At 40.5% G+C, this 17,673-nt stretch overlaps 1 protein-coding gene across 1 annotated transcript; it reads left to right on the top strand.

Annotated features, from left to right (window-relative positions):
* Positions 1-9,545: 9,545 nt before the first annotated feature.
* On the top strand, positions 9,546-17,459 carry LOC119939733 (C-type lectin domain family 1 member A-like; the record flags this gene model as incomplete). Its single annotated transcript, XM_038759920.1, has 8 exons — positions 9,546-9,558; positions 11,302-11,397; positions 12,946-13,032; positions 13,822-13,917; positions 14,264-14,383; positions 15,271-15,422; positions 17,082-17,203; positions 17,333-17,459. Coding segments are annotated over 8 exons (813 nt in total), but the record flags the coding sequence as incomplete, so codon positions are not given.
* Between the last annotated feature and the right edge of the window lie 214 nt (positions 17,460-17,673).

Below are 17,673 nucleotides of genomic sequence, written 5' to 3'. Positions count from 1 at the left end.
CGTGAAATTGTGTTTTACTGGATCAGTAAATGACTCCTCTGTTCATTCTGCTTTTGGAAATCCCAAATTGCAGATCACCACAAAAGAACAGTTTTAAGGTGAATATAGCTCCAATGCTGAGACAGACTCTTTGCTGGACTTCTTCGCTAGTGATCTTGTCTTATAACTTGATATTGATGGAAAACCTAAGGCTTCTTATGCAGCATCAGGAGGGTGTTCGGGAACTCACAACCGTAGAAAAGTTTGGAAACCACACAGCTGAATAGTTGTGTAGACATTCTGCTTCATCTGGAGTCCAGTTTTCACCCGTCACGACAAAGTTTATCTTGCTTTCAATTGAAGTCTCCTAAATCCAGGTCTTGTGTTTCCCAAAACATGGGCAGCATTTATCTCTCTCTTCTTCCTTCTTTGCACGATGAGATCGAGTTGATAATATCATCCATCCAAGGGATGTTTCTTCTTGGTTTTATAGGAGAACACCCATCCTGGTAAAACAGAAGCTTAATAAATAAATAACAGAAGTGCTTAATAAATGCCATCATCATTATTATTATAAGACTGGAGGATTTGGTTTTCATCAATAATGTTTCGAGTCCGGAAAATGTTCTCACCCACTCCAATCCTGTGCAAAAGAAGTCAGGCTCCATCCTCTCATTCTCCAGGTCTACCTTTTTCTTCTCAGACAGCAAGGGCGTACTTTGCCCAAAATCCTTCAACAAAAGCCCCTCGTGATGGCTGTTAGATTATAGATTTTCTCCCTACCAATGGCTCTGGGGCTAGAGATTTCAGATAACTCTTACTCTGTGCAGGAGCCTGATTTGCTAATGCTGCTGCTGCTGCTTTTTCTCCCTCAATGGAAAAGTTTTTTGTACGGTGGGTGGGTGTATTCACCACAATTCTGACACCATTAGAGGCGATGGTTAGATGTGCATGGAAATGTCAGCATTCAAAACACAACAATGGCCACCTAGTGCTATTTCTATTAATATATCTGCATGACACTCCGGACTCGAAACATTACTAACGAATACCAAATCCTCAAGTCTTATAATAATACTAATGATGGCATTTATTAAGCACTTATTATGTGCAATGCACTGTTCTAAGTGCTAGGGAGGTTATCAGGTGATCAGGTTGTCCCACGGTGGGGGGCTCCCAGTCTTAGTCCCCATTTTTACAGATGAGGGAACTGAGGCAAAGAGACATTAAGTGACTTGCCCAAAGTCACACAGGTGACAATTGGCGGAGCCAGGATTTGAAACCATGACCTATGACTCCAAAGCCCGTGCTCTTTCCACTGATTCATGCTGCTTCTCCTGTCAGATAACATATTTTCCTGAGATTGGGACATCCCTATGGGAGAAAGAAGTCCCTATGTATTCAACATTAGAGAGAAAGAGGCTTAGACAGAAGTTAGTGAGGACTGCCCTACTGAGTCATATTTTTCCATGTTTAGAACTTGAAACTAAAAACAGTCTTATTCCACTATATCCAAAATCTATATCTTTCTGTCTTTCTCTCTGTCACGGCTTCCCTCTTTGATGAAAGTATATGGTTAAAGAGATAAATTACCCACTGGCCTTAAAGAAAAGGAAAGAAGCAGTGTGGCTCATTGGAAAGAGCATGGGCTTGGGAGTTCTAATGCCGGTTCCACCACTTGTCTGCTGGGTGACCTTGGGCAAGTCACATAATAATAATAATAATAATAATAATAATAATAATAATAATAGCATTTATTAAGCACTTACTATGTGCAAAGCACTGTTCTAAGTGCTGGGGAGGTTACAAGGTGATCAGGTTATCCCACAGGGGGCTCACACTCATCATCCCCATTTTACAGATGAGGGAAGTGGGGCTCAGAGAAGTAAAGAGACTTGGCCAAAGTCACACAGCTGGCAATTGGTGGAACCAGGATTTGAACCCATGACCTCTGACTCCAAAGCCCGTGCTCTTTCCACTGAGCCACGCTGCTTCTTTTAACTTCTTAACTTCACTTCTCTGAGCCTCAGTTACCTCATCCATAAAATGGGGATGAAGACTGTGAGCCCCACGTGGGACAACCTGATTACCTTATATCTACCCCAGGGCTTAGAACCGTGCTTTGCCCATAGTAGGTGCTTAACAAACGCCATTATTATTATTACTATTATTATTAAATACAGCCAAAAGCTTTTTGCAGGTTTGGCTTCCCAGTGTACTAAAAGATAAACTCTCCTATTTTGCACCTTTCTGCAGAGATGAGAGATGAATAAAGAGTGGGGGCTGAATTTGCACTTCATTCTCCCTGCTTATGTAGGAAGTTCAGGAGTTTCCAGGGTTGAATTTCAGCAGGAAAAACTACTTTATTAGAAAGGTATTTCTATAGACAAATCATTACGTGGCTCAGTGGAAAGAGCACGGGCTTTGGAGTCAGAGGTCATGGGTTCAAATCCCGGCTCCGCCAATTGTCAGCTGTGTGACTTTGGGCAAGTCACTTCACTTCTCTGGGCCTCAGTTACCTCATCTGTAAAATGGGGCTTAAGACTGTGAGCCCCCCCGGGACAACCTGATCACTTTGGAACCTCCCCAGCGGTTAGAACAGTGCTTTGCACGTAGTAAGTGCTTAATAAATGCTATTATTATTATTATTATTATTATTATTATTATTATTATTATTACCTTAAGATCTTTCACAGTCAGACTGACCACCCTTTTCAATCAATCAATCAATCATATTTATTGAGCACTTACTGTGTGCACAGCACTGTACTAAGTGCTTTTCAGGTTGATATAAGATTCCAGCCAGATTCATTCCTTCATTCATTGAATCGTACTTATTGAGTGCTTACTGTATGCAGAGCACTGTACTACCTAGCACTAAGCAAGTACAATTCAGCAATCAAGAGAGATAATCCCTGACCACAATGGGCAGATAACATCCAACAACATCCAATGTGCTTTTCTCCTTCATCCTTGATAACTGGAACAAAAGGTCTTTTAAAGGCAGGGCAAAGGAGTAAGAAGTTGTTTTACCATTAAAAGTGCAGTCATTATCATTACTGGAACAAAAAGGCTTTTAAAGGCAGGGCAAAGGAGTAAGAAGTTGTTTTACCATTAGAAGTGCAGTCATTATCATTATTGTCATCATTATTATTACTATTGACATAAAGTTTCTGATCAAATTACCTGTTCCGGAATACTGCTGATCTTGAGCTAAACCAGCACTTGGGCACGTATGACCTGCATACAAAGTCTTTGCATTTCAAGTGGTTTCAGTGTAAAGAAGCTTATGCAATTTATCCAGGACAGTAGAAGAAATACAGATTGTGAGCCCTGTTTAGGATAGGGACTGCGGCCCCTCGGATAAACCTGGCTCTCCCCCAGTGATTATCACATAGTGCTTAATAAATACCATTGAATAACATAACAAGCTAATGAGAACTTTTTTGAAAATACCAAAATCCATTACTACCTAGGCTAAATCAGGGTAAGTCAACATCCCAATCTCATTACAGTATACGGTGTAATTTTCCAAGTGTTACTCAATTTCTCATTGTAACATCTTTGGAATAAGGTTAGAAGAATGTGGGTTAGAAATATGGTTCTCCCTAGGGCTACATATAACCATTCAAAATAATTCCTTTCCTCCCCTTCTTGTCTCTTCTCTTCTTTAATTATTATTATTACGGTATTTGTTAAGCTCTTATGTGCCAAGCACTATTCATTCATTCATTCATTCAAAAGTATTTATTGAGCGCTTACAGTGTGCCGAACACTGTACTAAGCGCTTGGGAGGGTACAAGAGAAAAATAAACAGACACATTCCCTACTCACACAAGCTTACAGTCTAGAGGGATTTTCTTACCTCCCACCTTATCAGCTCTTCTGTACACATCGTAATATTCAGTTGGTTTGTGTTATTCAATCATATAATCATATTTATTGAGTGCTTAGTGTGTGCAGAGCACTGTACTAAGCACTTGGAGACATGATTACTATTTTAAAGTCTATCTCCCTCCTAGATTATAAACTCCTTGAGGGCAAGGATCATGTCCACCTATTCTACTCTATTCTACTCCCATGTCTCCAGTTCATGGGCACTCAGTAAATACCATCGATTTTTCATCCAAGTCTAAATGGGCCAAATGCATTGTGGAATGAAACAGCGTTCCCCCTGAAGGAGAGACAAACCTCCTCTATTCAGATTCTGGATCCATGGGGATGGAACGATTCAAATTCAACACATTCCTTTGAGCTCCATCATTCATAAGGGACAGTATATTTTCCTCCACTCTTTCTCATCACTCTCTGCTCTTGTAGGGGCTTATGGCATTACTGCAAAACACTTTGGACATGCCCAGAATGAAGAAATGCATTCTAAGTACTGAGGTAGATACAAAGTAATCAAGTTGCCCCAAGTGGGGTTCACAGTGTTAATCCCCATTTTACAGATGGGGCAACTGAAGTAAAGAGAAGCTGAGTGGCTTGCCCAAAGTCACACAGGAGATAAGTGACAGAGTTGGGATTAGAACCCACGTCCTCTGACTCCCAATCCTGTGTTCCTTCCACTAAACCCTGTTGTTTCTCTTTTCCTTTCATCCTTCTGTTTTTCTCTGCTCTATGGATTCATCTCTCCCTAGGGAAAAAAATCACCTCTGGAAAAGCAGGACAATCTGTTAATACCAAATTCTGTCCCAGGACTCATATTTGCCATTCAGTGCTCTATTTGTGTCAAGGAATTTAGAAACTGAGAGGAGAATGGGTATTTGTGGAAACAGGATACTAATACTGGCATAGCATGGTTGTAATCACACCATGATTCTACCATGCCTGGGATAAAACTTTGCTCACATATGGTCCCATTCAGGCTGTGTTCTGTGTGCGGGGTGAATTAAATAATCCACAATAACTGGATCATAGGAAAAAGTCTGTCACCAGATGTCTTATTTTCAAAATATTAGAGAGACCTCTGAGCAGAAAATGCACAAATGCGTGACTAGTGAAAGCAGATGGTAAAAGGGAATTAACATTGCATTCTAGACTGTGAGCCCACTGTTGGGTAGGGACTGTCTCTATATGTTGCCAACTTGTACTTCCCAAGCGCTTAGTACAGTGCTCTGCACACAGTAAGTGCTCAATAAATACAATTGAATGAATGAATGAATTTAGAAGAATTGCTTTCCATTGAAGACCTCATTGAATTTTCACAATTCAAAATATCTTTGTAAGATGCTAAAACATACAAAGAAGCAATTATGGTTTCTACACCACCAATAGAACGCTTGAAATTATAAAGTCTGGCATCCACTACTGGGAAAATAGGTGAATTTATGATTGCAGCTGAAGAAGAACTTAATAGATTGAAAGGTTCAAATGGGGGGCAAAGATAGACAGAAGGGATTATCCTGGGATGCTTTTAAAAGAAAAAGAAACAGCAGCTGTTACAATTAATTCAGATTTTTTTCACTGAGTTTGAAAAACTTAACGCTCTTGAAAGAATAAGGATCTTATTACTCTATTTTACTTGTACATATTTACTATTCTATTTATTTTATTTTGTGAATATTTTTTTTTTTTTTTTTTTTTTTGTCTGTCTCCCCCTTCTAGACTGTGAGCCCGCTGTTGGGTAGGGACCATCTCTATATGTTGCCAACTTGTACTTCCCAAGCGCTTAGTACAGAGCTCTGCACACAATAAGCGCTCAATAAATAAATACGATTGAATGAATGAATGATCTTGAAGAACACTGAGACCTATTAAAATCTGCCAACCTGAAACCTTTCACGCATTGGAATTTGGTTTCCAAAATTGATCCCTCAGCGTTTGAAGATGTGGCCTGAGCCACTTGGCAGGGAGATCATTGATTTACTAAACGTTTGTGTGTAAAATTTGAGGTCCCCTTCCTCAATGGTTGCCTATCAACCTTCGCATGAAACAAAAACTCCTCACTATTGGCTTCAAAGCTCTCCATCACTTCACCCGCTCCTATCTCATCTCCCTTCTTTCCTTCTACAGCCCAGCCTGCACACTCTGCTTCTCTGCCGCTAACCTCCTCACTGTACCTCATTCTCGCCTGTTCTGCCGTCGACCCCCGGCCCATGTCCTACCTCTGGTCTGGAATGGCCTCCCTCCTCACATCTGCCAAATTAGCTCTCTTCCCCTCTTCAAAGCCCTACTGAGAGCTCACCTCCTCCAGGAAGCTTTCCCAGACTGAGCCCCCCCCTTTTCTCTGCTTCTCCTCCCCTCCCCATCACCCCATTCCCTCTCTCTGCCCTACCCCCTTCCCCTCCCCACAGCACCTGTGTATATTTGTACATATTTATCACTGTATTTTATTAATGATGTGCATATATCTATAATTCTATTCATCTATTTTGATGGTATTGATGCCTGTGTACTTGTTTTGTTTTGTTGTCTGTCTCCCCCTCTAGACTATGAGCCCATTGTTGGGTAGGGATTGTTTCTATCTGTTGCCAAATTGTACTTTCCAAGCGCTTAGTTCAGTATTCTGCACTCAATAAATACAATTGAATGAATAATATTTGTATTTATGTATATATACTTATATATGTATATACGAACTTATATATAAATACATAATAATAATAATGATAATGGCATTTATTAAGCACTTACTCTGTGCAGAGCACTGTTCTAAGCGCTGGAGAGGTTACAAGGTGATCAGGTTGTCCCACGGAGGGCTCACAGTCTTAATCCCCATTTTCCAGATAAGGTAACTGAGGCCCAGAGAATAAAAATAATAATAATAATGGCATTTATTAAGCGCTTACTCTATCCATACATAAATTCTTCCTGGTGGTTTATGCTTGTGCGTTCAGAATATCTCATGACCATTTGAGGATTTAAATAAACCTGATTTGTCGATGACATAAACTCATTGAGTTGCTCCATGTGACTTTAGGCCACAGTGATGAAAGGACACCCTAGCTTAGGGGTGTTCAATAGATTGCTGAAGCCAATAATAGCATCAGTGTGTGAATTTCCTGTGTGGTTGTGTTTGGAACATTATTGAGCTCAAATTATCGTATTTTCTAGTCTCTATTCACATTCAACACATGGCATTTGGCCGAAGTCGTCAAGTTACATCTCTCTCCATGTGTGTCTCTGGGATCGCTATACAGGATCGGTGGAGACCTAAAACCTCTACTTAGTTCCCAGATCACAGGTTTCTGCTTCTCTCCTTCGGGTGCTTCCCTGATTCTCTGCTAAGGAACCAGCCTCCTCAGAATAGGTATGTGTGCTTTCCTTTCTCTCCTTGTCCGGGGGAATTTTCCTTTAAATATTACCTGAGTTTCATCCAGGAAACAAGGCTTTGCATATTTGTAATGGCTTACAACAGAATTTATAATTATTGGAAATCATCGATGTGAAGTCCTTGAATTAAAGGGCAAAATAAGGATTTCAAACCTCACTAAGGAGGTTTGAACAGTTTGGAAGGCATAATCAGCAGTACAGTGCTTTGCACATAGTAAGCGCTTAATAAATGCCATCATTATTATTATTATGCCAGCAGGTAATTGGAAAAAGGTATGGAAGCAGAGCTAGTGACTTGTGAAATTGAGGAAACTGTGTGATTGAATGCAGAGTAAATAAGTGCTGATGTTAATTCCATTAGAAATTTTGTTCCATTATACCATTGTCAACAGTCCCTCATGTAAATAATTCATACCGTAGCCAAAGTTAAACCTTGAAAAATTATGGAGAATTAACATGAGAAAGAAAAATATCCTCAAGCCATGATAAATTACGTAACATGCCAAATGATCTAATTGGGGCAATGTATTTGTCATGAAATGGGTGGCCCAAATCATCACATTTTTTCCTTTCTGAACATTCTCCTAAAAATGATCTTATTGGGAGAAATATATCTTAAATTCATCTTGACTGGCTAAAAATTGCTCTTTACCTCATCTTTAGACTTTACAGCCAAATAATGCCTTGATGAGAGAAATGCTCCAAGTCTCAGGAATGGAATCACTTGTATAATAAAAAAAAAATTAAGTTATTCTTTATTAATCCTGGCCATAGCATCTCTTCTTCCAACTTTGCTTTCTCACACTTTGAACAATATATGGAGAGTTGTTCAGAGATAAACTCATGGAAATCATTTTTCTAGTTCCATTTTCTGATTGTAGTGTCATCTTGATCATTTCATCATTTTATTTAAACCTTCTTGTTTTCAGAAGCTTTCTGCAAGGGATTGGGAGAGTACAGTGCAGAGGTTGACATGAATCAGTGATATTCACAGAGTGCTTACCATGGGCAGAATGCTGAATTACCTGCTTGGGAAAGTACAGTACAGCAGAATTAATAACAAGATCCTTACCCACAGGGAGCTTACACTCTACAAGGGGAGATGAACATGAAAATAGATTTGGGGTAGGGGACATAGTGAAATATAAGAATATTTATATGTATATTGTGGAGATGGTTAAGTATAAAAGTGCTTTAAAGGCGACATAAAATTGACGTGGTTGGTGGATACTGGAGATGAAGGGCTTAATTTGTAAAATCCTCCCGGAGGAGTTGAGAGTTTGGAGGGTTTGGGACGGGGGGAGAGTGATAGACTGTCATATATGAAGGCCGACTGAGTTCCAGGCCAGAGGCAAGATGTGGGAAAGGGGTTGATGGCAGGATAGATGAGACTGAGGTACAGAAATTAGGTTGGTTTTAGAGGAATGGATTGCTTGGGTTGGAGTGTAGTAGAAGATTAGCAATGTTAGGGAGGAAAGGGAGAACTGGTTGAGTTCCCAAGGCAATGGTAAGTCAGTCAGTCAATCAATCATACTTACTGAGCACTTACAGTGTGCAGGGCTCTGTATTAAGTGCTTGGGAAAGTACGATGCAACAGTAAACAGAAACAAGGAGTTCCTGTTCAATGTGGAGGTGTAGGGACAACCACCGGAGGATTTTGAGGTAGGGAGAGATACGGGCTAAACTTTTTTAGAAAAATTCACGGATTCAGTCATTTTTATTAAGTGCTTACTCTGGGCAGAGCACTGTATTACATGCCTGGGAAAGTACAGAGCTTAGAACAGTGCTTTGCACATAGTAAGCACTTAATAAATGCCATCATTATTATTATTATTACAGTACAACAATAAAGAGTGGCAACCCCTGCCCACAGCGAGCTCGCAGTCTGGGGGAGGGAGATAGACTTCAATATAAATAGACATCACTACAAATAAATAAAGTTACAGATATATACCTAAGTGCTGTGGGGTTGGAAAGGATGGGAAAAGCAAAGAGAGCAAGACAGGGTGACACAGAAGGGAGTGGGAGAGGAGGAAAAGTGGGGGTTTCTGAGACTCTTGGAGGAGATGTGTCCTTAATAAGGCTGTGAAGTTGAGGGGAGTAATTGTCTGGTGGATGTGAGGAGGGAGGGCATTCCAGGCAAGAGGCAGGACATGGGCCGGGGGTCGGCAGCAAGACAGGAGAGATCGAGGCACAGTGAGAAGGTTAGCGCCAGAGGAGCCAAGTATGCAGGCTGGGTTGCAGAAGGAGAGAAGTAAGGTGAGGTAAGAGGGGACAAGATGATCGAGTACTTTAAAGCCAATGGTGAGGAGCTTGTTTTTTAATTGACCCTTTATTTATAGGAGAGGAGAGAGGTCAAGGCTGGAGAGGTTGATTGCATAAAAAGCTTAATTAAAGCCATGGGACAGAATGAGTTCTCCAAGGCAGTGGGTGTAGAGGGAGGATAAAAAGGGACCCAGAACAGATCTCTGAGGGACCCCCACAGTTAGAGGAAGGAGGTAGAGAATCCCTGACTTTAAGGAGTTTACAATCTAGAGGATGTTGGATATAAAAATAGATGACATTTATGACACCCCTCCCCACAGCACTTGTGAATCTATGTACCTATCTATAATTCTATCTGTACTGATGCCTGTTTACTCGTTTTTATATGTATATATCTATACTTCTGTTTATCTATATTGACGTCTGTATACTTGTTTTGTTGTCTATCTCTCCCGTTTTAGATTGTAAGGCTGGTGTGGGCAGGGATTGCCTCTCTTTATTACTGAATTGAATTTTCCAAGCGTTTGGTACAATGCTCTGCACACAGCAAGTGCTCAATAAATACAATTGAATGAATAAATGAATGAAGAAAGTAAGGAAAACACATATAAAGATATGTTCTTTAATAATAATAATGGCATTTATTAAGCACTTACTATGTGCAAAGCACTGTTCTAAGCACTGGGGAGGTTACAAGGTGATCAGGTTGTCCCAAGGGAGGCTCACAGTCTTAATCCCCATTTTACAGATGAGGGAACTGAGGCACAGAGAACAATAATAATAATAATGATGGCATTTATTAAGAGCTTACTATGTGCAAAGCACTGTTCTAAGTCCTGGGGAGGTTACAAGGTGATCAGGTTGTCCCACAGGGGGCTCACAGTCTTTAATCCCCATTTTACAGATGAGGGAACTGAGGCACAGAAAAGTGAAGTGACTTGCCCAAAGTCACACAGCTGACAATTGGCAGAGCCAGGATTTGAGTCCATGATCTCTGACTCCAAAGCCCGTGCTCTTTTCACTGAGCCACACTGCTTTATTGTTGTGGGGGTTACGGCTGTGGTGAGCCCCTAATTGTTAGAGTAACTGACGTAATATGGGGACATAGTAGTGTAGAGGGGAATTGGATTGGGAGGTGAGCAGATAGTAAGCAAAGCACTATAATTTTGGTAGGGTTTGGAAAGTGAGGAAAATAATGGTTTGCTAGAAATGAAGGGGAAGGGAATTCCAGAAAGGAGGGAAAGTCTAGGAAGGGAATCAATGGTAAAGGGAAAGATAAGTGAGGCACAGTGAGTGGGTTGCTATTAGAGGAATGAAACATAGGGCTTCGGAGTCAGAGATCATGGGTTCTAATCCCGGTTCTGCCACTTGTCAGCTGTGTGACTTTGGACAAGTCACTTAACTTCTCTGGGCCTCAGTTACCTCATCTGTAAAATGGGGATTAAGACTGTGAGCCCCCCGTGGGACAACCTGATCACTTTGTAACCTCCCCAGCGCTTAGAACAGTGCTTCGCACATAGTAAATGCTTAATAAATTCCATTATTATTATTATTATTACAGGCTGGGTTGTATTTGGCTACCGAACACTCCAGCGCTTAGAACAGTGCTTTGCACATAGTAAGCGCTTAACAAGTACAATCATTATTATATTAGATAGGAGGAAATGCTGCACTTAGTAAAGAAAGGAATTCTCATGCTCGGCATTGTTTCCTTCGCCAATCCTCATCAGGTGGAATACGCTAAGAGCCAATCCACTTACTCTGTGTATTAACCTTTTACAGAAATGAGTGAGCAGCCAGTGATCTACTCCATGACAAAACAACAGGCAAATTCCAAACAGAAGAGGAGAAACCCTCCTGATGAACCGAAAAGCAAAGGTACAGTGTGCTAACAGCCAGCTCACCTAATTGTTTCTCCCGACCCATTTTGCTATTCCAAATAGTTTTCATTTTCTTCTCATATTTGAGAAATACCTTTATATGTCCCGAAGGGACCATTAAAGATTACACAACCCACCCTCACTTCCATATTGCCAAAGCATTTTCCATTCTTAATTTTTATTTTTAATGATGGGATTTTCTTGCCATTTCATACCATCATCTCATAGCTCCCAAAATGAAAATGTTTTTTTTCTGATACTTTAATTTTTCTCATCCTCTGTGGAAATGAGGGAGCTCTTCTCTCTCTCACCATTTGAACATTCATATGGTTGCATCCAGAGCTCATAGTACTACAGCTTGTTACAAGCTTTGTATCCTCAAGAACTATCGGTTCTTTTAATCTTTTGTCACAGAATGTATTTCCAATGTTTTATCAGGGATTTGGACTGATCCCGGAAGATTTGAAGAGTGAAAGATGAGTGTTTCAGTACAGGCTTTCCACTGAAATGAGGGAGTTTCTTCCCACCCATTTTCTGACAGTCTGAGAGAGAAGCAATCAATTTGATTTGTTTTGGGGGGATGTGGAAGGCCTTAGTATAGATTACAGAAAAACAACTGAAGTGTTAATTCTTTAGTCTAAAATGAAGCAACTAGGAGGCCATATCTTCCTGTCTGAAACAGTATGCTGAAACAATAGTCTCCATAAAGTTTGTTTCATTAAGTATACTTCATTTTAGTACTGTCTGACCAGATAATTTGTCTAAATTTAATTCACATCTATATGTTTGTTTAAGCTGCATCTATACATTTAAATAAATTAGGATTTGATTTGCACATACTTGTAGTTTTTCCGTTTAAGGGATGTGCAGGAGATGGCAAAGGAAATAGCAAGTAAAAATATCCTAATTGCCTCCTGAGAATTATAGTTATATGATCACAGAAACTCATGCCCTGGTTTGTACTGGACTAGAGTCCCAGTTTTCACGAAGGGATTCAGCTAAAATTATTCCATCGTATTTCCTATTGGTTACCCAGGACTCCAATCAAGAAAATCTCAATTCCCAATGAGATTACAGTCTCACACATGACCCTCAAATGTAAACATGACCAGTTATTATTCAGATATTTATTAATTAGGAATACTTCTTGAGTACATCCTTTATGCATAGCACTGTGCACGGATTTGAGAACTTGCCAAAAAAGAATGAATGGAAGATGCTCCCTGTCCACATGGAATTATAATCTAGAAGGGAAGACAAACAGGAAAAACCATAATTTAAAAATCAAAGCTGAAACTCTTCCCCCTGCTCCCCTTTTTCCATTTGGAAATGGTTAAGTCTCAATGAGCTAAAAGGATTAAAACTCCAAGCCTGATTCATGCCTTTGGGTCCAGTATAAGGGCTTGAACACACCAATGGAGGATGATGGGAGGGATGTCAGAGATCATTTATCAACTAAGGCCTTTGGCATCCTACCCATCTTCTTACCATCAGCACCAAACTGCTATGAATCATAAAATCGTCTTCCATGCACCTTTCTCTTTAGGTGGGAACAAAGAGCAGCTGACCTATGTGGAGTTGAAATGTCACCCTCCTCATCAACAGGAAAGACAAAACTCCAACAAGAATAAAGGTTTGGCCTAGAATCTTCTTCCAGATTTCTTGATTCTGTTAACTTTTCAAATTGATGATCACTTTGTGCTTCTAAATAATATGAGTTGTTGCATTGAAAGTACTTAGGCATTTTGGGGGAACCAAGGCGGGAAAGGGTGTCATTTATGTGAAAAATAACGCAGAATGAGTGGGGAAACAGACTGGTGACTGGTGACTTCCAAAAGAAAGATGAAAGAGAAATCCCAGGGATAATAAGCATCTGAAATGAGAAGGCCACAATTGTACATTCCAAATGAAACAAGGGTTAGGAAATGAGCAATGTATTTTCTAGAAAAATACAAGTAGTGTCTCCTGTTGGAAAGAGCAGCCTGAGACCTGATTATTTTGTGTCTACCCTATGCTTAGTGCAGTGCTTGTCACATAATAAGTGTTTGACAATCATATTATCCCTATTATGTTACTATAAACTGAACTGGGAAGGGATTAACTGGAAGCTCACAAATAATATGTGAAATCTTTAGTATTTTTCCAAGAGGAGCTAATTGTCCTGATGGTTCTACCCCATTGACTGGAAACAATACTTTTATTTTATGGAGTTATGCATGCACATGCAGACCAATGTAATGTCTAACCTGCTTAAATGGTTTGTATATGGTCACTAATCAGTATGCCTCCACCACAGACATTCAGTAAGTCTCAAAAATGGAAAGGTCAGATGAGTCCTGTGTTTCTAGACTTATCCCCTGTGATAGGAAGGGGAATAGGGAGGCACAACATGGAATCAAGCCCTCTTCCATATCTCCATCAGATTGTCCTTCTCCTGCTCCATGGCAACTAGTTGCACTGATCCTGGGAGTACTCTGCCTCAGTCTGCTGGTGATTGTTGGCATCTTGGGCCTAAATGGTAAGTCTGTTTTATTAAGAATAAAATCTATCTTATCCCAGCCATCAAATGTGATCCCTTTTTTATGGCATTTATTAAGCACTTACTATATGCAAAGCTCCGTTCAAAGCGCTGGGGAGGTTACAAGGTGATGAGGTTGTCCCACGGTGGGCTCACGGTCTTAATCCCCATTTTACAGATGAGATAACTGAGGCACAGAGAAGTTAATTGACTTGCCCAAAGTCACACAAAATCCTTTTAGAGAGTATGCATTTTATCTGCTAAAATGAATCAGATAGACATTGACTATATACTGGAGCATATAAATAAAACAAAGAAAAGCTAAAATCTGCAGATTTCTCTCTAGTATTTCGGAGGCCTTCAATATCCAATGGTCAGCAAGGCTGCCTGGGAGATATTACCACAACTCAGGAAACAGGACCGAAAATTAATTGCTCAGGGACGTCTCAGCTGTCAAGCAACCAAGGTAACGTGGATCATCAGTTTATGGTTCATTTCTCATTGTACTCCATTGCCCTGGACAGTGGCAAAATCTGTGTTAGGTGGGAGAGGAAAGGGTTGGCTTCCCTTTTGGTTTTTTCCACTAATTCTTGGGGAATGATCCTCACTGAATGTGTTCTTTTGAGGAGGCATTTTCATGGATTGGGTGGGGTTTGGGGGAACATTGGTGAAGGACATTTCCCCAGCAAAAATATTGTAAGATAAACTGTAAATTCCACAGAAAAGTTGTGTCTCAATCTCATTTCACTGTTTGGAGCTGGAAGCAACTGTCTAGGGGGAATACATTTAGTCTGTGTCTATATTGGAGAAATAAAGTTGGTGGTTTGGTTGTTCACATACCCTGGAAATTACTTCCTTTGCTCCTATATTTCTTCAGTTCAGGCAGGGTGAAAATTGCAGTGTGGTTTAGAGTTATGTATTATTCCAAAGTTTTAGGTAATTCCCTGAAATATTGGCTGTTCATATAAATTCAGAAGGGGGATGGAGTTTGGGAATTTTTAATAATTCGTAATTACTAAGCAAACCAAACAGGTATTCTGTCTCCTGCTCTACAGTTGAAGCTCCCTGCAGACAGGAATCATTTCATATTGTGTTCTCCCAAGCACTTAGTACATTGCTGTGCACATAGTAAGCACTCCATAAATATCGGTGATTGATTTAAAGGTTCAGAACAGTCAGTAATCTAACACAGGTCTTGCATTAAATGGAAACAATGCAATATAATACAGTGAGACCCAGTGTTATCCCTACAGTTTACGGTGATGTTTTTGTCCACTAAAAGGGAACAGTGGTCACTCCAGTGGTTCGGAGACAGAAAGATGCCGCTCGATCATTTCCTACGTTTTTCTTTAGATCACAGATGCCTTCCGTGTTCAGTGGGCTGGCACCAGCATGGACAGAAATGCTACAGAACATATTGTAAGTTGAACAGCTGGACAAAATGCCTGAGCTACTGTGCTGCTCTGAACTCCAGCCTTTCAACTTTAAAGACAAAGGAGGAACTGGTATGAAAGAATCTATAAGAATTTCAGTGGGAAAAATGTCTCATGATAGGTGGCAGTGAATGTGTGTGGTTAACATGATTCATTCTTTTCAACTGACACTTAATTTCTTTTGTCTTCAAAATATGTGCCTGGCTCAGAAAAGGCATTTCAAAATTACCTGAGGGGCGCATAGACTATCTTGAATCTGACCTGATCCCATAATTTATGTGTCTTTAAACTCACCTTCAGGGGAGAGCAATGGGAAATCTATGGAGTTTCTGGAATGGCTTCCTACAGTGGTGATTGACTTTCATGGGAGAATCATTAGGGCAGACACTTTAAGAAGAGTACAGTGGATAACGGTTGTGCTATGTGTTACGTGCTTTCTACATGCCATGAAAGGGCTCGTATAGATAAAGTATATACAGAACAAACACACTCCCTGTCCCTCATGGGACCCAGAGTCTATCTAAAAGGTGAACAAGAAATGAATCACCATTTTAGAGATGAAGAAACTGAGGCCTAGAGAAATTAACTGACTTACTGCCAGTCACCCAGCAGGCAAGTAACAGTTGGAATAAGAACCGAGATCCTCTGATTCCCAGGCCTGTGCTTTTCCACAAGGCCACACAGTGAGTTTTGAGTGTGTGTGCATGTGAGTGTGTGTGTGTGTGAGTGTGTATTTGTGTGGTATGGGAGTGTACACGAAATTTCCTGTAGGGTAAACTCTTCACCATCTGGAGTTACTGAGCTTTATATACATAGTAAGCGCTTTATAAATATGCTTAATAAATACGATTGAATGAATGGATGAATAAATGAATGGCATAGTGAACAGAGCAGGGGCCTGAGAATCACAAGGTCATGGGTTCTAATCCTGGTTCCCCCACTTGTCTGCTGTGTGACAATGGGCAAGTCATTTCATTTCTCCATGCCTCAGTTACCTCATCTGTCAAATGGGGATTGAGACTGTGAAAGGCATGTGGGACAGGAACTGTATCCAATCTGATTTGCTTGTATCTACCCCGGAGTTTAGTACAGCGCCCGAGACATAGAAATTACTTAACCAATACCATTATTATTGCTATTATTATTATTTGGCCAAGACATTTGCAACCCCCACTTGGAAGCAGCATGGCTCAGTGGAAAGAGTCCGGGCTTGGGAGTCAGAAGTCATGGGTTCGAATCCCACTCCGCCACTAAGCTGTGTGATCTTGGGTAAACCACCTAACTTCTCTGTGCCTCAGTTACCTCATCTGTAAAATAGGGATTAAGACTGTGAGCCCTACGGGGGACAACCTGATCACCTTGTATCCCCCCTGTGCTTAGAACAGTCCTTCACACATAGAAAGCACTTAACAAATACCATTATTATTATTATCCTCTTTGAAGTCTGTTGGTTTTTCTACCATAAACACTGCTGAGAATCATGTAGGGTCAGAATACAGGGAAATCCAGGAAAGCTGATGCAGTGTAATTTAGTCACTCACCCCCTTTGATGCCTCCCCCCTCTAGACTGTGAGCCTGTTGTTGGATAGGGATCATCTCTATATGTTGCCAACTTGTACTCCCCAAGTGCTTAGTACAGTACTCTGCACACAGTAAGCGCTCAGTAAATATGATTGAATGAATGAATGAATGAATGAATAAATTCTGATTGTTCCATCTTCTTCTGAGCAGGAGTTTGTGATTCAATTAACAAGGCTTCAGTGTCTCCAGAATGAACCGAACTATTGGATCGGTTTAAGCTATGCTATTCAGAGGTGGATTTGGCTTGATGAGACAGAGCTATCCAGTGACATGTAAGAGTCATTAACCCTTAATATCCACAACCCAAAAATCATTGTCTTTTTTCAATCATTTAAATACCCCCATCCCCAATTATCAGAGTACTTACTTCAGCTTTAACTCTCTGCTTACTATCTCTGCAGGTCCCAACAGTTTCAATTACCAAACCAAAAAAATGATGATAATAATTGTGTGATTCTCCAAAAAAAGCAACTTGGGCCTAAACCATGCAGCGCCCTTGGACAGTGTCTATGTCAAAAGCAAATGTGAATGGACCAAGGTGCTCTGCTCCCTAGGAAAGAGGATTCATCAGCAGAGGGCTGGCATAGGAGGGATGCATCACTACCTATTTGACTCGGAGGAAGGATGGAAGAAATAATGGAAACATCCAACCATGTCTCTCTGACCGAACCCTCTTGGCTGCACATCTTCAACCAGTGATGAGGTATACCTATAAATGAAAAAGAAGAAACAACTCAAAGAT

Source organism: Tachyglossus aculeatus, chromosome 17 (genome assembly GCF_015852505.1).
Source record: "Tachyglossus aculeatus isolate mTacAcu1 chromosome 17, mTacAcu1.pri, whole genome shotgun sequence".
NCBI classification, from domain to species: domain Eukaryota; kingdom Metazoa; phylum Chordata; class Mammalia; order Monotremata; family Tachyglossidae; genus Tachyglossus; species Tachyglossus aculeatus.
This window is presented reverse-complemented; position numbering and strand designations above follow the sequence as displayed.